This window comes from Bufo gargarizans, chromosome 6 (genome assembly GCF_014858855.1).
Source record: "Bufo gargarizans isolate SCDJY-AF-19 chromosome 6, ASM1485885v1, whole genome shotgun sequence".
Taxonomy (NCBI): Eukaryota; Metazoa; Chordata; class Amphibia; order Anura; family Bufonidae; genus Bufo; species Bufo gargarizans.
This window is the reverse complement of record NC_058085.1, coordinates 138,204,578-138,227,836: the sequence shown is the minus strand read 5'-3', so window position 1 is coordinate 138,227,836 and position 23,259 is coordinate 138,204,578. Positions and strand designations below refer to the sequence as shown.

The 23,259-nt window shown below is 45.4% G+C and overlaps 1 protein-coding gene across 1 annotated transcript; it reads left to right on the top strand.

Moving 5' to 3' along the window:
• The first annotated feature begins 998 nt into the window (after nt 1–998).
• DCAF7 (DDB1 and CUL4 associated factor 7) lies at nt 999–22,969 on the top strand. The gene is made up of 7 exons (XM_044296337.1): nt 999–1,238; nt 6,382–6,540; nt 6,627–6,738; nt 6,886–7,004; nt 19,747–19,956; nt 20,063–20,180; nt 21,532–22,969. The coding sequence occupies exons 1-7, from the start codon at nt 1,101–1,103 to the stop codon at nt 21,702–21,704; spliced, it is 1,029 nt and encodes a 342-aa protein (XP_044152272.1). The 5' UTR covers nt 999–1,100; the 3' UTR covers nt 21,705–22,969.
• The last annotated feature ends 290 nt before the right edge of the window (nt 22,970–23,259 follow it).

Genomic DNA, 23,259 nt, shown 5'->3' with positions numbered 1-23,259 from the left:
AACATGCGGACGCCGCTACCGCCGCTCCAGCAGCTCCCGCTCCTGCCCCGGCCACACCACCTGGCAAAGAGGTAAGCCCAAGCGTGATAGGGCTCAGTGCAGGAGCGGAAACTTAGCCAAGGCCCGAGACACGTCCTCCGGCCGCATAGAAGGAGCGGCTTAGTTCCCAAAGGGAACAAAAATATCAAAAAAGGGGAAAATAATACACTCTCCCCCCCGAGGGGGGGGGGGGGGAGTGCACCACCCGTCCCGTCCTGTCCGCAGGATAGAAAAAAACACAACTGCATGAGGGCTACGCCCCTCTTTATTGGGGGCAGGGAGGGCGTGTACATGCCAGTGTTTTTTTTTTTTCATTAAACTTCCACCTGTCCTAACCAGTCCACAGGGGCAGAATACCCCATCTGTGCCACTGGTTAGGACGTAAGGGAAAAACACAATAGCATGAGGGCTACGCCCCTCTTTATTGGGGGCAGGGAGGGCGTGTGCATGCCAGTGTTTTTTTTATTTGTTCATTAAAACTTCCACCTGTCCTAACCAGTCCACAGGGGCAGAATACCCCCCATCTGTGCCACTGGTTAGGACGTAAGGGAAAGGGTGGGTTTAGCAAACACCCGCTCAATTCTTGGACAACCCCTTTAAGGCACATACCGGTACACTATAAACCAATAGACGTCTATGAGCTACTTTATATAAATATTTTTATAAAGAAACTAAAAATACTAAAACTTATCAGAAAAACTACAAAAATCTTTCAGAAACCTAACTCACAGGAAATCTCATACACCTCTTAATTTACATCCCCCAATCATCTTCTCAGCGCGCACTTTTCATGACGCGCATTGTGAAAGTGAGGCTTGACACGCGCATGCAGCCAATCCGCAGACGCAGTTATGGACCCCGCCCACTGAATGGAAACTTTCCGCCTACACCCAATCAGCGTTGTCTCTATCTCTAGGAGTGTTTTTGTCGAGGACCTTAGCCGCGCACTCTCATTGGCTGTCCGCGTAAGCCAGGTTGGGGTTTTCGCGCATGCGTCCTTGTGTTCTCCGGAGAGATCTGGGTGATTGTGTTCTCGGTAACGATCTGAGCTGTCCGCCACCATGTCCTTGCACGGGAAACGGAAGGAAATCTACAAGTACGAGGCGCCATGGACCGTGTACGCCATGAACTGGAGTGTGAGGCCGGACAAAAGGTTCCGCTTGGCTCTGGGGAGTTTTGTGGAGGAGTATAACAATAAGGTGAGCAGTATGGGCTCCGGTGTGGCCCCCCAGTAATGCAGTGTCCACAGCTGGGACCCGGTGCAGAGCTGCTATGGCTGCCCGTCCTATGTCTGTATATTGTGCCAGCCCTAGAGGAGGGGGCCACTGTGCCATAGGCTGGCAGGGAATTGTTTGACGCCTTTGGAAATCTTTGTCTATTTGCTAATATGACGCCCGACAAGTCATGAAACAAAAGTTGTCAGTTTAAAGGAGTCTCCCGCATCAAAGATTGATGTTAGAGACTTGTCATCAGCATCCGATTGGTGGAGGTCTGACTGAAGGGGCCCTTACAGAGATGGCCTGTGGCCCTTTTGCAGTGATGTAACGGAGGCCCCTCCACCCATGAGACGTGGAGGGTATAGGAGCTCCCCGATGCTCAAGGGCGGGTTCTCCCCGACCCAACATGGCAGACGCTTAAAGGGGTTGTCTCACGTCAGCAAGTGGCGTTTATCACGTAGAGAAAGATAATACAAGGCACTTACTAATGTATTGTTATTGCCCATATTGCTTTCTTTGCTGGCTGGATCCATTTTTCCATCACATTATACACTGCTTGTTTCCATGGTTACGACCACTGCAATCCAGCAGCGGTGGTCCTGCTTGCACTGTCCCAGCCACCAGAGAGGGTGGGGAAATAAAATGGCCGCCGTCCTATCAGTACACTCAAAACCTGTCCTAATCACACAACAGGACAAGTTACTTCACAACACTGAGCTAAAGAGCTGCCTCATCCTCTCTGCTCTGCTTGTCAGGAATTATGATCCTAAATACAGCTTAAAGGGGTTCTCCGGGCTTACATTTTTTATTTTTTTTTGCTATTACAAGCTAACCTGTGGAGGAATGATTATTGCTCACATACTTACCTTCAAGAGTGCAGCCGTTGCTGAGATCTTCCTCCCGGTCACGTGGTCCCTCCAGATGGCTTTTCAGTGTTTTTTTCCGGACGAAGTGCGTCTTCTTCTCTTCCTTTCTCCAGCAGGAGACGGATCGTCATGAGTGACGTCGCCACCTCCTGCTGGAGAAAGTGCCGACCGGCAGTCTTCACAGCGCACTAGGCTGAATGTGCAGCACCGCCGGCCGCTCTCTGTATCGTACAGGCTTCTATGTGAAGCCTGTACTGACCCCTGCACAGCGCAATGTAAGGACTTTGCAGGAGTGACAGCATAGTGATCAGCCACAGAGGCTGATCGCTATGCTGTGCATGTCACAGGGGGCGCTGGATGGCACAAGTTGGGCGCTGGATGGCACAAGTTGGGCGCTGGATGGCACAAGTGGGGTTATGGGGGGGCGCGGCGGACGTCACTGTTATGGGGGGGGCGCGGCGGACGTCACTGTTATGGGCACTGATTATAAGTGATAGGGCTCGTACACAGAACCGTATCTGTTTTGCGGTCTGCAAGTCGCGGATCCACTAAATAAGGTTACTGTCCGTGTGCGATTCACATTTTTTCACAGTCCCATTGAGTTCTATGGGTTTTAGATCTGCATTATGAGGACCAGAATAGGACATGTTCCATCTTTCACAGAACTGACATTCGTATGTGGAAAGCACATGGACGTCATCAGTGTGTTTTTTACATCTGTATGTCAGTTCCAGTAAAGACAGAACATGTCCTATTCTGGTCTTCAAAATGAGGACCTTAAATCCATAGAACTCAATGGGACTGCAAAATGTATACAGTCGTGTGCATAAGGGCTGTTTCACACGAGCGAGTCCATTGCGGGAATCACGCTCCGGGTGTGAGTGTGATCCTCCGCTCTGGACTTGCAGGAGCGCAGGGCATTATCATGATGTATAATGCTATGTGTCTCTGCTTGACCTTATTTCTACAGAATCATACTGACAGCTTTATGTCACTATGATTCTGTGGAGAAAAGGCCAAGCAGAGACACATCGCATTATAAATCATGATAATGCCGTGCGCTCCTGCAAGTCCAGAGCGGAGGATCACACTCACACCCGGAGCGCGATTCCCGCAATGGACTCGCTCGTGTAAGGCTGGGTTCACACCTGAGCGTTTTACAGCGCATTCCTACGCGCTGTAAAACGCTCAACAAGGAGAAACCAATGCTTCCCTATGGGAATGGTTCACACCTGGGCGTTTTACAGAGCGTGTGATCGCGCTGTAAAACGCCCGACGCTCAAAAAAGTACATGAGCTTCTTTGGGGCGTTTTGACGTGCGTTCCCGTACATAGACTTTCGGAAACGCGCGACAATGGGCGTTCGCTTGTCTCTGTATGCGCGATTGTAAACGCCGGTACAATCGCGCATACAGAGCGCTCCTTTCGGAACGCTCAGGTGGGAACCCAGTGTAAAACAGCACTAAGGGTTTAGATACACAGCTCAGCAGGCTGTGTCATACAAAATGGGATTAGATACACCACTCAGCAGGCTGTGTCATACAAAATGGGATTAGCTATACACTTCAGCAGGCAGTATCATAGAAGATGGGATTAGATACACAGCTCAGCAGGCAGTATCATAGAAGATGGGATTAGATACACAGCTCAGCAGACAGTATCGCACACAACAGGATGTGTATCAGGCACACATACAGGATAGGATTAGATACAGATGTGATTGGATACGCTTGCTGATTCCAGCTGTTTATCACCCTCTGGAGTTAGTGAGGTTAGAGTCTGTGGACAGCGAGTGATGGGATTAGATACACAGCTCAGCAGGCTGTATCACACAGGATAGGATTAGATTCACATGTGAGGGAAGAGCCTGCAGACGGTCAGTGATGGGATTAGATACACAGCTCAGCAGGCAGTATCATAGAAGATGGGATTAGATACACAGCTCAGCAGACAGTATCGCACACAACAGGATGTGTATCAGGCACACATACAGGATAGGATTAGATACAGATGTGATTGGATACGCTTGCTGATTCCAGCTGTTTATCACCCTCTGGAGTTAGTGAGGTTAGAGTCTGTGGACAGCGAGTGATGGGATTAGATACACAGCTCAGCAGGCTGTATCACACAGGATAGGATTAGATTCACATGTGAGGGAAGAGCCTGCAGACGGTCAGTGATGGGATTAGATACACAGCTCAGCAGGCTGTATCACACAGGATAGGATTAGATTCACATGTGAGGGAAGAGCCTGCAGACGGTCAGTGATGGGATTAGATACACAGCTCAGCAGGCTGTATCACACAGGATAGGATTAGATTCACATGTGAGGGAAGAGCCTGCAGACGGTCAGTGATGGGATTAGATACACAGCTCAGCAGGCTGTATCACACAGGATAGGATTAGATTCACATGTGAGGGAAGAGCCTGCAGACGGTCAGTGATGGGATTAGATACACAGCTCAGCAGGCTGTATCACACAGGATAGGATTAGATGCACATGTCGGGGCAGAGCCTGTGGACAGTTAGTAATGGGATATAGATACTGAGTGAGAAGTAGATTCCTGTCTGGGTGTAGAAAGACACAGGAGTTATAGATGGAGTAGCTGCTGCAGGCAGAGCAGTGGGGGCGTGGCCAGCCTGTGACTCATCTCTGTGCAGTGCAGCCAGGATTGTGTAGCAATAAAGTTATGTATTCAACAAAACAAGAAGGGGAGAAAGTAAACAGATCTGCCAGGATAATGTGATGTCTTCCAGGGGGGCAGGAAAGCTCAGACAGAGAAAAACGGGTATTGGGGGCATATGTGTGGATGGTGAGGGGTGTTATGAGCACATGACGTTTTGAATTCAGTTTGTGAGATCCGTTTCAGGGATCTCACAAACGGTTCAAATGGATCAGTTTAGCCCCAATGCATTCTGAATGGATAAGGATCTGCTCAGAATGCATCCGTTTGCCTCCGTTCAGTCTCCATTCCGCTCTGGAGACGGACACCAAAACGCTGCTTGCAGCGCATCCGTTCTGACTTACAATGTAAGTCAATGGGAGCGGATCCGTTTTCACTGACACAATATGGTGCAATTGAAAACGGATCCGTCCCCCGTTAACTTTCAATGTAAGTCAGGACGGATCCGTTTTGACTTAGACTTTTTTTGGACAGAATAATGCAAACGGCCAGAATAATACAAGCGTTTGCATTATAGGTGCGGATCCGTCTGTGCAGATACCAGACGGATCCGCACCTAACGCAGGGGTGAAAGTAGGCTAGAAAGAATTTTGATTTTGGGACCGGACAACTTCTTTAAAGGGGTTCTGCACTTTCATTTAAATGATGATCTATCCTGTATTGGTGGGGGTCCCGGGTGTCGGACCCTGCCGATCAGAAGCTGATGATCTATCCAGAGGATAGATCATCAGTTAAATGAGTGCAGAACCCCTTTAATATGATCTTCAGCTGAATCTCTGTAGGAATGGAGTTCATGAGGAGACATGAAGTACAGAGAAGAGGGGATGTGACTAATGGGCAGCAGCACTTGTATGTAGTCTCCATCACCACAGCCCCACGTTACCACAGTCCTCTCTGTACTTCATGTCTCCTCATCACCTCCATTCCCACAGAGATTCAGCTGACGATCTTATCTGTAGTCAGGATCATAATCTCTGACAAGTAGAGCAGAGAGGAGGATGAGGCAGCTCTTTAGCTCAGTGTTGTGAAGTAACTTGTTCTGCTGTGGTATTAGGACAGGTTTTGTGTGCACTAATAGGACAGCATTTTGTTTCATCTGATCTGAAACAACGAGCCATTATAACTAATGAAAGGTATTTGGGATTGTATTTATAATAAAGTAATATTTAAGTATATGTATTTTTAAGACCCAACCAGAGCAATTGTCTGGGGGGCTTTTAGCATCTTGATATGCATAAAGGCCTCATCCGTGTCTGTATTTCGGTCCACCAAAAAAAAAAAATACGGACACCTTCCGTGTGTATTTCACATTTTCTTTTTCGCTCCTGTTACTAGAAATGACTATTCTTGAACGAGAACAGGACATGTTCTATAATTTGTGAAACAGACACATGTATGTGCACATCTGTTGTTGTTTTTTTTTTTTTTTTTTGTTGATAATATTGGCAGTGTGTCCCTAACAGCCAGACTCACTATTGTTACATAGGAGCGTTCGTTCATATGGCAGTATATTTTACTAACCTATGGAATACTACTCTGAGATGTGTCACTGTACGTAGCCTATTTCTCCATACAGGTGCAGCTGGTCGGCCTGGATGAGGAGAGCTCCGAGTTTATCTGCAGAAACACCTTTGACCATCCGTATCCCACCACAAAGCTCATGTGGATTCCTGACACCAAAGGAGTATATCCCGACCTGCTGGCTACAAGCGGGGACTATCTGCGTGTCTGGAGGGTATGTGTGTACATCTCACAGGCCATCGGAGTTTCTGTTACTTGTCGTGATAGGGTCCACTTGAGCTGTTCTGGTTTATTCTGCAGGTTGGAGAGACGGAGACCCGCTTGGAGTGTTTGCTGAACAATAACAAGAACTCAGACTTCTGCGCACCTCTCACATCTTTTGATTGGAACGAAGTAGATCCCAATTTACTTGGTGAGTGTTCTGAATGTGCACCTTGCTGTGTCAAAGAGGTTCCTGTTGTGAACCCTGGTTTTGGTGTGAAAGGCGCCTTCCTGCCACTTTAACATTGACAGGAAAAAAACTTTTGTGTATCCTGAAGACGTCTCTCATTGCTCCTAGGAACTTCCAGCATTGACACAACATGTACCATCTGGGGTCTGGAGACTGGGCAAGTTCTTGGCCGAGTCAACCTAGTGTCTGGTCATGTGAAAACACAGCTTATTGCTCACGACAAAGAGGTGAGACCTGCTTGCTGTTCTGGTAGAGATGCTGCAGATAGCACAGGTGGGACTGGCCAGCTGTGTAGTATATAATGTGTACATGCATGAAACCAGTAGGCGGTGGGAATTCTTCCCATGCTGTGGTGCAGCTGAAGGAGGCACCCACTGAGATTGAACTAGTGGGCAGATATCAATGTTTTGGCCACCTGTTTCAAGGTGTTGTGCGACCAAAATGTTAAATTAATTACAGGCAGGGGATGTGTAAGGAAAAAAATATAAAAGCAACCGTCACTCACCTGTGAATGTTCCGCCATTCCAGTGTTATGGCTTCTGTCCACATCAAACCAGAAGTAATAATGTTTTGTTCCCACTCTTGCCCTGTCAGATAACCCGTTTGTGCAAGAATTGGAGGGGGGGGGGGGTTGGCCTGGTTTGACGTTGCCGCAGCCAACCCCTTTGCTACCTCCACCGCAGCGGACGCCATAGCCACAGGGCTTCTGCAGTTTCAAACAACCATGTGGCTGATTGCATTAGGGTTGTTGCAATACTAAAATTTTGATTCTATTTCGATACCATAAAAAAGTATTGCGATACTCGATACCATTCGATACCACGTGAAAGAAATAAAATACCCAAAAAACACATGCATTCCGCATTTAAAAAAAATGGCGAATCGCAAATTATTTTTTTTCTGTTCTGGCGTTTACCGCATAGGAGATTTTTATTTTTTTCTATTTTAATAGTTTGGACTTTTCGGACGTGGCGATATGTAATATGTTTATTTATTGTTTTATATATTTTATATGTAAAATTGGGAAAGGAGGTGATTTATAGGTAATATTTTGGTGGTTTACTTTTTATTTAATAACTATTTCCCCCCTTAGGGGCTAGAACCTGGGATCTTTTAATCCCTTGTCTATTCACCCTAGTAGAGCTCTATTACGGTGAATAGGACTTCACACTCTCCCTGCTGCCCTGTGCATAGTACACACAGCAGCAGGGAGATTACCATGGAAGCCAGGGCTTCAGTAGCGTCCTGTCTGCCATGGTAACCAATTGGAGCCCCAGGATTACACTGCTTGGGCTCTGATCAGACGCTGCCACTGCCACCAATGAAGGAGGGGAGGGGCCCCTGTGGCCACTGCCACTAATGATTTTAATATTGGGAGGGGGGGCACACTGCGCCACCAATGACAATTAACCTTTAACACAGAAAGCGGGTGTCGGCAGCAGATCAGCGGCAGTTAACCCCTCAGGTGCTGCTCCCTGTCAGAGGTCGGGTGCCGGCTATGTTATTCTGCCGCACCCGCCTCCTGTATTAAAGGTTAAAGAGGACCTTTCATGGGTCCAAACATTGTAAACTAACTATCAGGATATGTAGAGCGGTGCCCAGGGATCTCACTGCACTTATTATTCCTGGGCGCCTCAACGTTCGCCCGCTGTGGCCCAGGTATATTCTCCAGCTCTGTATGCTAATTGCTAGCATCGGAGCAATGGGGAGGAGACTAGCCTTTTTCTCAATGGGCGTCTCCTTCTCCCTGGCTGTAGCGCTGTCCAATCAAAGCGCAGCGCGTCACAGCCAGGGAGAAAAAAAACTCAGTCTCCCTGGCTCTACGCTTTAATTGGACAGCGCTACAGCCATATCCTGATAGTTAGTTTACAATGTTTGAACCTGTTAAAGTATCTCTACTATCATTGGTGGTGCAGTGCGCCCGCCCCTCTCTTCTTATTGGCAGCGGCGGCTACAGGGAGGGAGGGAGAGAGCGACGACTCCTCCCCTGTGCTGCTAAGGGAACCTGAGCACGCTCTGATGCTAGGCTGTGCAGTAGGGCAGCCTAGTATCGATTAATATTAAATCCCGGTATCGATACGATACCGGGACAAAAGTATCTATTTCGATACCCACAACAACCCTAGATTGCATACATTTCACCCCTCAGATGCCGTGGTGAAATGTTACCACGGCATCTGAGCAGTCCGGAAGCGGGAGCCGCTCGCTCCTGTAACAGAGTTCACAAGAGCCTTCACACATCTCCGTACACATAAGTACAAAAAAGTTATGGAGGACAGAATATGGTGATTAAAAACAATATATATTTTTTCAAGGTTTTAATTTTTTTTTCGGTATTAACCACTTTCACATCCGGGCCATTTACCCCCTTCCTGACAGAGCCTAATTTTGCTAATCTGACGTGTCACTGTATATAATAATACACACTTTTACTTATCCACGCCATTCAGAGATTGTTTTCTCGTGACACATTGTACTTCATGACAGTGGTAAATTTGAGCCAATATATTTAACCTTTATTTATAAAAGAATCCAACATTTTCCATTATTTATTTTTTTAATTCTCAATTTATTTTTTTATTTTTTACAACTTTCATCTGACAGTGTAGATCATGTGCTATTTTTATAGAGCAATGATATCAAATATGTCTACTTTGTTTTTTCAGTTTTACATAATAAAGCATTTTTGAAAAAAAAATTGTTTTTGTGGCTCCATTTTCTGAACACCATATTTTGTTTTTTTTATGCCGATAGTCATGTGCAGGGGCTCGTTCTTTGCTGGAAGAGTTGACGTTTTTATTGGTACCATATTTGGGTACATATGATTCATTATTACACTTTATGGGGCAAGGTGACCCAAAAATTGGTTGTTTTAGCACAGTTTTTATTTATTTTTACAGCGTTCACCTGAGGGATTAGGTCATGTGACATTTTTATAGAGCAGATCGTTATGGACATGGCAATACCGAATATGTATACTTTTCCTTATTTAAGTTTTACACAATAATAGCATTTTTTCAAACCAAACAAAATCTCCATAGTCTGAGAACCATAGCTTTTTTTATTTTTTGACCAATTGTCTTAGGTAGGATCTCATTTTTGCATGATGAGGTGACTGTTTGATTGGTACTATTTTGGGGGTCAGGCGCCTTTCTGATCACTTGCTGTTGCACTTTGTGATGTTAGGTGACAAAAAATGGCTTCTTTGGCACTGTTTTTATTTTTTTTACGGTGCTCACCTCAGGGGTTAGGTCATGTGATTATTTTTATAGAGCATAGAGCTGGTTGTTACGGACGCGGCGATGCCTAATATCTATACTTTTTCTTATTTATTGAAGTTTTACACAATAATAGCATTTTTGAAACAAAATTTATTTTTATGTCTCCATGTTCTGAGAGCTTTAGTTGTTGTTTTTTGTTGTTTTTTGAGCAATTTTTATTTTCTAGCGCTCATTTTTTGCGGGATGAGGTGACTGTTTTATTGGTACCATTTTGTGGGACATACACCTTTTTGATCACTTGGAGTTGCACTTTTGTGATGTAAGGTTACAAAAATAGCTTTTTATCATTTTTATTTTTTTTTTATGGTGTTTATCGGACAAGGTGGATCATGTGATATATTTATAGAGCCGGTCGTTATGGACGCGGCAATAATAAATATGTCTTATTTATTTTTTCTATTATAAAAATAAAATGTGATTACTTAATTGGGGAACTTTTTTTTTTTTTTTTTTTACATGTGAAACCTTTTTTTTATTTTTATTTTTAATTTTTTGAAAACACTTTATTTTTATTTTTTTATTTTACTCTTTACGTCCCCCATAACTATTGATTTCTCCTGGAACTGGGGCTGACATAGTAGTCCCAGTTACAGGGGAAATACACCCCCAGAGAGTCTGTACAGCAGTATACAGCACTGTACAACCTCAGTGCAGGGCTGATCAAGGTCTATGGAACACACAGCTCCTGCACACTCCTGGCCCCCGGTGGTCACATGACCACCAGGACTGGGCAGGAAGCGCATATCGCTACCTTATCTGTATACCCAGCGCTCGTTGTGCGCTGTGTATACAGCGATCTAGAAGGCAGGGGCACCTGGGAACTGTCCCTGCCTTCTCACTGGTGGCTGTGGCGGAGACTGCTAGCACTGACTGGTGGCTGTGGCGGAGACTGCAGGCTGCGGCTGGTGGCTGAGACTGCTGGCACTGACTGGTGGCTGTGGCGGAGACTGCTGACTGGTGGCTGTGGTGGAGACTGCTGGCACTGACTGGTGGCTGAGGCTGCGGCTGGTGGCTGAGACTGCTGGCACTGACTGGTGGCTGAGGCTGCAGCTGGTGGCTGAGACTGCTGGCACTGACTGGTGGCTGAGGCTGCAGCTGGTGGCTGAGACTGCTGGCACTGACTGGTGGCTGTGGCGGAGGCTGCGGCTGGTGGCTGAGACTGCTGGCACTGACTGGTGGCTGTGGCGGAGGCTGCGGCTGGTGGCTGAGACTGCTGGCACTGACTGGTGGCTGTGGCGGAGACTGCAGGCTGCGGCTGGTGGCTGAGACTGCTGGCACTGACTGGCTGTGGCGGAGACTGCAGGCTGCGGCTGGTGGCTGAGACTGCTGGCACTGACTGGTGGCTGTGGCGGAGACTGCAGGCTGCGGCTGGTGGCTGAGACTGCTGGCACTGACTGGTGGCTGTGGCGGAGACTGCTGGCTGCGGCTGGTGGCTGAGACTGCTGGCACTGACTGGTGGCTGTGGCTGAGACTGCAGGCTGCGGCTGGTGGCTGAGACTGCTGGCACTGACTGGTGGCTGTGGCGGAGACTGCAGGCTGCGGCTGGTGGCTGAGACTGCTGGCACTGACTGGTGGCTGTGGCGGAGACTGCTGGCACTGACTGGTGACTGTGGCTGGTGGCACTGACTGATGGTTGCCACTGACTGGTGGCTGACACTGCTGGCACTGTGACTGGTGGCTGTACGACTGGCACTGACTGCTGGTGCTGAGACTGCTGGTAGGTCAGACTGCTGACAGGGGCTCCTCTCTATATGGCTGATAGTGCTGGGACTGACGAACAGAAATGGCGGCTGGGACTGACTAACAGAAATGGTGGTCCTCTGACCTGCTTGCAGGCGCACAGGTGTGGATGGTGCAGGCGGCATTTGGAGCGCCGTGTCCTGATTGGTCGGCGTGCTGGTGTGAGCGGTGCAGGGGGCGTGTTACTTTTTGGGTTATTCCTGCAGTATAGAAATCTTTTGCTACAGGTAGTTGTGCATTTTGTGTGTGTGTGTGTGTGTGTCTGTGTGTATGTATTAATATATTTGTGATCGGGTCGACTATCAGAGTGTGATACCTAACACTTAGCAGTGGAGATGTGGTGGAACTGCTTACGGAAGGATAGCCTAAAGGGGGCCACCCTAGGATAGAGGACATGAGGGCTATGGGTGGGAGGGTGCGTCGACCTCGTAGATCACGTAGGTAAGGAGAGCGCTACCCCCCACCTTAAGTAGGCCGTGCAAGAGCCTCCCCTCACACAAATGTGGCGTCTACCGCGCCTATACTTGTGATCGGGTCGGCTAACAGTGGAGATGTGGCAGAACTGCTTACGGAAGGATAGCCTAAAGGGGCCAAAAAGGAAACCCTAGACACAAGTGGAGCAAATAGAAATCATGTTATACACAATTACAACAACAGTTTCTGAAAAGCGACAGACATTTCTATGAGCGGATTGGGAATATACCTGGTATAACAGCCGGTGTATAGTTCTTTGACGCAGCCGATGCTGCGCCTATTCTGAAAGAATGCCCGGTGATTGACCATGGATTTACCCTTAAGTTGGATAACAGAATCCATACATGCTTCAAGAAAACTTGAATACTAAGAGGAGCGAAGCCGTGTGCTAATGGTAGTGAATGTACTGTGGCATGTTTGATGGTGTCTAACCAACCGTGTAGAACTGCTACTGGGCACCAAGAATTCCCAGTGGGAAAATATTTTTACTTGTAGGATTTCCTCCGGCCAAGCGGTTTTGGAATGGCGTAAAGAAAGTGAGAAATAAGAACCATCCCAGGTGAGATGTTTCTTCTGTAGGAAATCTGGTGAAGAACCTGAGCATGTAAACTCGCCTGGACGGAGGAAACCATAAAAACTCAAATATATCGCTGTCTTAATTAGTAGGCTGGTGTAGTGCCCAAAAGGCTCATTATTCAACATGAGACAGAGATTTAAACATCTCCCCTGTGACAGGCTTTTGCAACGTTTTTTGTTTAACCGTCGTACACTGTATACCCTTCAAGACTGCTTTAATGGAGTGAGCTAAAAATGACGGTCTGTCAGGGTGGACTATATACCAGAAATATTGGATACCGGTTAAATATAATTTGACCGTGCAATAGGATAGTTTGAGTTTTATGGCAATATGCGATGAATGCTAAAATGTATGAAACATGATCTAGCTCAGATTGCGGAAACAATCGTTGGAATCTGATAAAGTGCGCCCGGGCAGTATTGTAATTCCTCAGTGTATTTTTAGACCATGACTGATTAATGAGTGACCTAGCAATTTCCAAGTGTTGCCTCAATCCATGTAGAGGAGGCTGTGAGTTGGCGTTTAAGTAGGGAATGGATCTGCGTCCGGAGAAGCCTGGAAGAAAGACTGCACGTGAAGTCTGGACAATGCATCTGCGGCCAAATTTGCCTTCCCGGAAATGTGCACGTCTTCATAATGAAAATGATGTTGTAATGCCAACCACATGAAGCGTCTCAAAAACTACATAATTTCCCCGGATGCTGATCTACCTTTGTTTACCAGACCCCCACGGAAGTATTGTCTGAAATAAACAACACTGTTTGGTTTGCCCAAAGACTACCCCAGGCCTGAGCTGATGCAACTATGGGCTAAATCTCAAAGGGGGGTTGCGGATTTCGAAAACCCTGGGATTCTAGTTACTTCAGGCGGCCAACGACTTGCCATCCAGTGTTTTACCATATATTGCTGCGAACCCCACAGATGAAGAGGCATCTGTGTGTATGACCTGGGAGTCATTGGAGACCGCAGGTATAAATAACTACACTCCATTCCAGTGCATCAAAAACTGATCCCACATTATGAGATCAGCCATGGCTTGGTGATCGAGCTGAATCAAAGCCTCTTGATCTGTAGCAGAAGGCAACAACCGAAGGAGCCTAGAAATGAATGATCTTCCTTGAGGGATTATCCTCATTGCGAAATTTAACATCCCTAAGAGGCTCTGTAGTTCCACTTTAGAAGTTACTCCCCCCTGAATCAGCCTGTGCACCGAATCTCTGATTCTTGACAACTTATCCTCGGGCATACTGGCCTGTAAAGTAGCTGTGTCTAATTGGATGGCTAAAAAGGTTAGCCTGGTGCCTGGCCCATCAGTTTTATTATCTGCTACTGGTACCCTGAGATTCCTGAAAACCTGAGTCAATGTGTTCAGGTCACGAGGGGACTGAGAAGGAGGTTCAATCAGTAAAAAATCGTCCAGATAATGTATGACGTGGTATGCGTTAAATTTGTTCTCCAAGATCCAATGCAGGCACTTGGCAAATTGATCAAATAGCCACGGACTAGATCTAGAACCAAACGTTAATTTGTTAGCGAAATAATAAGATCCATCCCATTTGATCCCATGCCACTGCCACAACTGAGGTAGTATGGGGAAGAGTTTAAAGGCGTCAGTAATATCCGCTTTGGAGAGCCATGCCTGTTTGCCCAAAGACAGAATGACCTTGATAGCTTCATCTATGGAGGAATATTTCATCATGAATTCTTCGGCTGGAATGAGTGAGTTGAGACTGGGTGTGAGTGAAGAATGTGGAGCTGACAAATCATAAATGTGTTGTTTTTTATTAGAAAATTTCCCGGAGACCGCCCCTATGGGATTGATCCTAAAAGACTCAAACGGGGGTTTGAAAAAATGGCTCTATCAGGTAAGCCTTCCCTAGTTCGGACTGGATCCGTTGAGAAACTACCTCTGGGTCCCTCATGGCTGATTGTAAGTTTTTGCATTCAAAAGGTGCCTAAGGGTAAGGCAACCTGACCTGTATGGAAACCTGATGAAAACCCAGATATAATAAACCTAACCCGTTCTGGATGACTCGTCATATAATCAGCAAGTGTGTCTATGCTAACCACGCCTAGTCATGTGGAACTGTGACCTTTTTGTGGGCATGTGACCCGGGGGTGTGCCCTGAAACAATTGGCGCATAGGTGCAATAGCCTGCACTGACTATAGAAGCAACCCCCTGCATTAAAATTATTGCAGATTTGCGACTTTCCTAAATATTTAATGGACCGACCTAACTTATCCACCCCAGAGAGTCTTTGACAAAAATGGATTCAGGGAGCTCTTAGGAATGGGATTATCTGCCCATCTGTGTTGGTATTTGAACACCATTATGATGAATGTTAATAGGAACCACCGTTAATACATGCAGGTGCTTTTAGCCCGGCGAAGTGCCGACAGAATAACTCGGTATCAATAACCGCCCAATCAACTGTATGCTGGAATTGGGCTAATAATGCTGCAGCTTTGGCTGAGAATGAGTGGTGGTACTCATAGAAAGCAGTACCCCCATATTTATGTCCTAGGTCCACCACCTTGTATAGATAAAGGTCTAACTCCTCTCTGCGGATGGGGGATACTGAACAAATCACATCTCTGTAAAGGCCAATACGAATTCCGTAATACTAAGTTTCCTGTTCAGTCTGATATCCCTGGATTTTAGTATGACCGACACTTGCCACGTGCTATTGTCGGGAACCTCATGAGTAGCTATCAATAATGAGGCTAGATTAACATCCTTACCATCTAAGATGTATTTTCTTCTGTTAGCTGGAATGAAATGAGACGGGGCTATGTTAGGAAAAGTAGACGGGCAATTAACGGACGTGGCATCGGATATAGATGGGACCACCGGACCCTGAATGACTGAAGTGGAGGCAGACGCCCTATTTTCAAAAGCCTCGAGTCTAGACTGGAAGTTGGACATAGATGAAGACATGTTGTTAATCGCAGCGTGCAGCTGAGTGATTGACGTTTGTATCATGTTCATCAAGACTGTTTCTTGACTGGGGCCTGGTTCCGAATGCAATAGACGATATAATTCAGCCTTCCTGGCTGACGCAGGGAAAGGGATTCCTCTCCTCAGGAGTTCAGCAGTAAGTTTAGGAAAAGTCCAGGATCTCAAGGAAGGGGCGTTATCCCAGTCAGACTGAAGATCGAGACTTCTGGGTGATGGGACCGTACCCTGGCTCCCTTGATCCTGTGATGATTCCATCTAAAATAGTACGAGACATGTTGACCGCGTTTCCCGAATGTGCCCCCGAAAGAGCATGCAGTAGTGCGCCCAGTACCCCAGATCACCCGTGAAGTAGTATACTTGGTCCCTGCACCAGCCCCTAGTGATGACATTGAAAGATACTATCTCCACCAGCGTAGTGAGTAATGTGAAGCCTGCCTACATGTGGAAAAATGTATGCGACATGACAACAAGTTGAAGACATAAACTAACGCTAGAGCCCCAAAAATGTCAAACAAACTGGAGGAATTTATTTCTTTTTTTTTCTTTCTTTTTTTGCCTGAAGTCGTGACAGGACTTAAATCGTGTCCGAAGACGTGACGGACTTGCGTAATCTTCTGAAAAACGTGAATGAGCTCCACGTAGTGTCCAATAGAGTGACTGACTTGTGGTTATCGTAACGGAGCTTGTTTTGGTCGAAATAGGATAATGATGGATTGTACCTAAAATCGTAAGAACTCAGACTTAATCAAAACTCTAACTCCAAAAATGCACTTATATCATGGCCAGTCTCCTCCCAATATCGAGCGTGATATCTGGAAACTACCTAAGCTCGTCATAGGTCACAAGCATTTTCCACAGCAGGGGTTAGTTTTTTTTAAAAGTTTTTTTTTTACCTTGCTGTATCCAGAACAAAGCACAGGCTGCCGCCCCGTGGGAAACTCTGCTTAAATAACAATAACCACAATGAGTGTATACCCCAATGCTGCACGGTTATTTAACCCCAGCTGTAACCAAGCCAATACCTGACTGCACACTTGAAGATCCTGCCTGGACCGGAGATGATACTGCGATGCAAAGTGCCCCCACCTGATAAAAGAATGCACAAGCGGAAAGGCATGAAAAAAAACCCCGGTCTGACCATGCAGAAAGAGATAACTGCGGATTATGACCCTGATGTAAATCATACCCGCTTACTGAGAACGTGTTGAGTTGTACTATATGCGCTGCTGCCGGCTGCCCCTGACCCCTGCTTACCCTGTGGGAGCCACTGCGTGGAGTGCCTGGGGATCTCTGTGCCATCCGATCTATGCCATGTACCTTACCTGGTAACCGGGCTTCATGTACTTTGTACCGCCGATCGCGTGCTAAGGATGCTGCTTGAAAGACGCGCTCCACGCCGACACGTGCAGAAAACCCACCGGATGCGTCGACCTAGTAGATCATGTAGGTGAGGAGAGAGCTACCCGCCCACCTTAAGTAGGCAGTGCAAGAGCCTCCCCTCACACAAACGCGGCATCTACCGTTATATATTTATGAGAAAAAAGAGGACTGCACTCCAAATTGTGATGAAAATCTAAGCTGTTTTATTCACCCATAGTATGGCAAATCTTGCAGAAAAAAACCTCCCGGGCTGTGAGCTGTGCGCTGCGATTGGCCAGCGCTGCAGCCTAGGAGAAGCCTACAGGACAAGGGAAGACCCGCCTATTATAACTTAAGGAGCAAAGGTACCTGAGCCTATAACGGGAGAACGGAGCGGCGCCCGGGGATAATAGTAAGTGCAGTGAGATCCCCGGGCGCCGCTCTATATGGCAGCATACTCAGTTCACATAGTTTATACAAGTGAAAGGTCCTCTTTAACTCAAGAACTGAAATGCACAGTGTTTTTCAAAATAAAACATCTTTTACTAAATGAAATAACATATTTGCATTACTGCAAAAGTACATAATACAAAACTTGCCATTTTCTTAATAGCACTGCACAGAACAGATAAATAAAATAGAATAAATAAAAGAACATTTGTTCATTAAAATAACGACTTGCCTCCAGCCCCTCCTCCCTCCCCGCACAGCAACTGATGTATCGCCGGCCGCGCTGTGCAGCATAGCGGCCAGCGATGCATCCTTGTCAACCACGTAAAAAGTCAACCATTGCTTTATAAGGCGCACTGCCATTTTCCCCCCCACTTTTGGGGGGGAAAAAGTTTGTCTTATAAAGCGAAAAATATGGTAATATAATTGCAGCATTTTTGGGTCGGCCAATTGGCGATTGTGATATGGCGATTAATTGCGATTGCTTTGGCGATATATTGTGCAGGCCTAATATATATATTAGGCAAGTTAACCAAAAAACGGCTGTTTTGGCACAGTTTTTATTATTAGTTTTTTTTTTTTTTGCAATGTTCACCTGACCAATTAGATAATGTGATATTTGTATAGAGCAGGTCGTGACTGACACAGCGATACCTAATAATAAGTCTATTTTATTAAAAAAATAATTCATTTTAGATTTACATAATTATTATTATTGTGATTGTCTTAGGGTAGGGTCTCATTTTTTGCTGGAAGAGATGATGGTTTGATTGGTACCATTTTGGGGCACATATGAATTTTTGATTGTTTGGTATTACACTCTTTTTGTGATGTAAGGTTGATAAAATAATTGCACTTTTGGCATATTATTTATTTTACGGCGTTCACCAGGCGGGTTGGATCACATACTATTTTATAGGTTGTGACGGACACAGCGATGCCTAAAATGTGCCTATTTTTATTTTACACAATAAAAGCATTTTTGAAAAAAATAAATCATGTTTTTGTGTTTCCTTTTTCTGAAAACTATATATATATATATATATATATATATATATATATATAATTTTATTATTTTTTTGGGACGATTGGCTTATGTAGGGGCTCATTTTTTGTGGGATGAGGTCACGGTTTAATTGGTGTTAATTTTGGATGGATATGACTTTTTTTTTATCACTTTTTATACCATTTTTTGGGGACAAACGTAGCCTGCGTGTGCCGGCCATATACCATACCCGGCATCTGACTGCACCATGCGATCCGTGGACCTGAGGGGTTAATTGCGGCGGATCGCAGCGACATAGAGGCCCGGGTATAGGATATAGCCGTCACACGCAGACTACCTTTGTATTCAAGCATTAACTATATTCATTGGTGGCGGAGTGGCCACAGTCACTCTATTCTACTCCTCTCTATTCTCATTGGTGACCAGAGGCAGCCACACACAGTGGGGGGGGGGGGGGGGAGACTTTAACCCTTCAAGCATCGGGCCGCTGCCAGGGCAGAGCAGCAGCCCGATGGTTAGCCCCTTCCAGACAGTGGTCCCTAAGGACCGCGGCATGGAAGGTGTTAAACAGTTATGGAGCGTTGTGTGTGGAGCGCTGTGTCCTGATTGGACTCCCCGCTGCGCATGCCCAGTGCACAACTGGTGTCACACACACGGACACATGGCTTTTATTATGTAGGATGGGCGGCTGTGAGGTGGTTAAAATGCAAACAATTCTATACAATTGTGGTATTGTTGTAATCGTACTGACCTGGAGAATGAAGGTAACAGGACAATTTTACTGCATAGTAAGCGTCGTAAAAAAAATAAAAAATTAATGCTGTACAGAGAACCTTTCAAACTTTGTATCCGAACTTGCCTTTGGTTCTGACTGGTACTTGTTTCACTCATCGCTAATTGTATGTAACTGTAAATGGTACCATTAGAAAGTACAACTTGACCTGCAAAAAAAAAAGCCCTCACAAAGCTGTGTGCAGAAAAATATAAAGGCTGGGAGTGAAAAAACTTCAAATTGCCCGGTCCTCTAAGGGATAAGTGACTAATATTTTCTGGCACATCGAGTTTGGTCAGTTGCAGTATTGATCGTGTTGTGAATGGTTTCTTTGCTTCCGTGTATTACAGGTATATGACATTGCGTTTAGCCGAGCAGGCGGTGGACGGGACATGTTTGCATCAGTGGGAGCAGATGGCTCTGTACGAATGTTTGACTTGCGTCACCTAGAGCACAGCACCATTATTTATGAAGACCCACAGCACCATCCTCTGCTCAGACTGTGCTGGAACAAGCAAGATCCAAACTATCTAGCAACCATGGCCATGGATGGAATGGAGGTGAGACATCTCAGTAGTCATAAACTTCTTGGTTGGACAGAAGAATTAATGTGCATGTGTTTTCCAGATCTTCGCACAACTCTAAAACCTTCCATACTTCCCACAGGTAGTGATCCTGGATGTACGAGTACCCTGCACCCCTGTGGCGCGGCTCAATAACCACCGTGCATGTGTGAACGGCATTGCTTGGGCTCCACATTCCTCATGTCACATCTGTACTGCAGGTAAGTAACCACATGAAGCCGTAGTTACTTTACTTACTACGAGTGTAATATGGATAAAGCATATTTATTGTACAGTGATGTAAGCTTAACATAGGTGCATAGCTCATTACAAGCGAGTATTTTTTTTGTGGTGTGTTTTTTTTTTTTTTTTTTTTTTTTGTGTGGTGGTGGGGGGGGGGGGGTAAAGCATGGGGGCCCCTCACTAATAATGCGAGGCACATGGAAGGCACATTGGTTCAGATTTTGCAACCAATCATCAGTATGAGGCTACTTTCACATCTGCACTTTTCCTTTCTGCTATTGAGATCCGTCATAGGATCTCAATAGCGGAGGAAAACGTTTTTATTTTGTCCTGAACTGAACAGAATGCACCAGAATACATTCCGTTCCATCCCCATCGTGGAGAGAATAACGCTGCAAACAGTGTTTTTTGTCTATGATGTGGTGCGGAGCAAGACGGATCCGTCACGACTCGCAATGTAAGTCAGTGGTGCCGGAACAGTTTTCTCTTGGCTATTTTAGAGATAATACAACCGGATCCGTTCACTGATGAGACTGTTGTATTATCATGACTGAAGCATTTTGCTGATCCATGACGGATCCAGCAAGAACGCAGATGTGAAAGTAGCCTACCTGTGTGATCTGCATCTTTAAAGGGGCAGTCCACTTTGAAAACAAAAAAAGTATTTTTGTTACAAAGGTCCCTGATAAGCAGATCATAGGCTATGCTACTGCTGGAATCTCCAGTAATCTGCTCTAATCTGCAGGGGGGTTTGGGAGCAGGGAAACTAAGCATTATTACCCAGTTTCCATCATTAAAATCCATTGGCTTTACATGTAATTTACAAATACTTTGTCCTTTGGCTAAAAGAAGAGGGTCCTAAATTGAGGGCAATGGTTAAAGGGCTTTTCCCATGACAAATACTTATCCCCTATCCACAGGATAGGGGATAAGTGTCTGACCGGTAGGGGTCTAAGCCCTGTATCCCCACGGATTACAAAAATGGAGCCCCCATGTTCCCCCCTGTTCGAATGGAGCGCCAGTCGCACATTGACGCTGCTGCTTCATTCAACTCAATGGGGCTGCCATTCCATTTAAACAGGTGTACATTGGTTCTCCGTTCTTGTAATCCGTGGGAGCCCCAGCGGTCGGACCACTGCCGGTCAGACACTTATCCCCTTCCTTTGGATAAGCATGTGTTATGTGATAACCCCTTTAATGAATTCCTTTACAAGAATTGGAAATGGGCAACCCCTTTAATGGTTTGAGGATGGACAGTGGGACTGATCATAGTAATAATATCCTTTATATGATATACTTGACTTAATTGTATTCTGTGTCTTATTTTAGCTGATGATCACCAGGCACTGATTTGGGATATCCAGCAGATGCCACGAGCCATTGAAGACCCAATCCTGGCATACACAGCAGAAGGAGAGATCAACAACGTCCAGTGGGCAAGCACCCAACCAGACTGGATTGCCATCTGTTACAACAATTGCCTGGAGATCCTCAGAGTCTGACTTTATTTATGCCCAAGCCCCCTTTTACCCCTTCCCTCCTCATCCTGTCCCAGAAGCTGGGTTTTTTTTGTACATCGTTAGTATCTCTTTTAACCTATAATATATTCATGTTGGTTTTTTGGGCCATCTTAAATAAGCAGCGACGTTTACATACAGATGCCTGATGGGTAATGTAGTTGCTGTCTAATTTATTGGCATCTTGTGACTCATCCCGAAATACTGTAATAATAAACCAGGCCCCCGAAACAGGAGCTGGCGGAACCTCATACACTTCCCCGGAGTCAATAATTTTATTCTATTACGTGTCGACAACTTATTAGCCATCAGTATCTTCTTGCTGTGTTTTAATTGTATTACTTTGAGGGCAATACTTTCTGCTGAACACTTGATAGCGCTTTTGTAGTATTCGTAGCATGTATGTGTTTTGTCATTTTGGTTTTGCTAGTGCTGATTACTTGCATCACTTAAAGGGCTTTGGAGATCAGAAACACATGGCAGTTTTCTAACACATGGTAGCATTAGAGGCAGAGGTTGTAAGAGATCATTTGCGTACCCTCTTGCCAGTTTTCTTGCAAAAATAACACCAGCCCCCTCTACAGGTTGTGTGTGAGACTGCAGGTGAGTCCCATTCATTCTAGTGGAGCTGAGCTACAATTCCGCATACAGTCACTGTTACTAGAAGCAAGCTGAGATGCTTATTTCTTGTTTTAATACTGTCGGTGAGAATATTATTGGATATAGACGTGTGAATCCCTTTTTTTTTTTTTTTTTTTTTTTTTTTAAATTGCGCTTCAAAATAAATGGTACCTTGCAGTTTGGTTAAGTAGACATTGGACATTGACAGCTCAGCTGTCTAGAGGTGGGCTACTCTTGGCGATCATCTGGCAGGGCATGCTCGAGATAGTTCCACAATAGCCACCAAGATTCCTCAATGTCCTGTACCACAAAATGCAAATGTCAGCAGAACGGTTCCCCCAATAAATTTTAATTGCCTATCCAGGTGCTTGTTTTAACCGCTTTTTCTTGCTGTACGTGCATGTTTTGTATGGTAGGTGTTATATGATTACTTAGAGGTATTAATAGTTTGTTTTTGTTTGTTTTTTATTTGTTTATCTGATAGTTTTTAGTAATTTTTCATACATCTATAAAAAAAAAATTGAAATACAAAAAGCAGCCTCCCCCTTTGATCTTGTTCTGTATTGCAGTCCAATCCATTATCGCTTCTCTTAAAATGTTGCCAAAAATAAAGAAAAATGTTTTCGATATTCATGATGCATTTCTAGGAGGAAGAGAACCGAACACATGTAGCCGCATCGAAACGCCACAAGTTGAAACACATGGTTAAATACAAGGATATATAGAAGAAACCAGTATAGGCCATCCACCATCACTGTCTGCTCTTTAAATTAGAGTACCTATCAAAAAACTACCAGACCGCATAAAATATACAGTACATTTTATTAACACATTATATTAAGGACAATCCATACATAGAGAATGGGTGCAGGGAAAGGCGGCATCCACAGGAGGAAGACACAAGGGCAGTGATTCAATA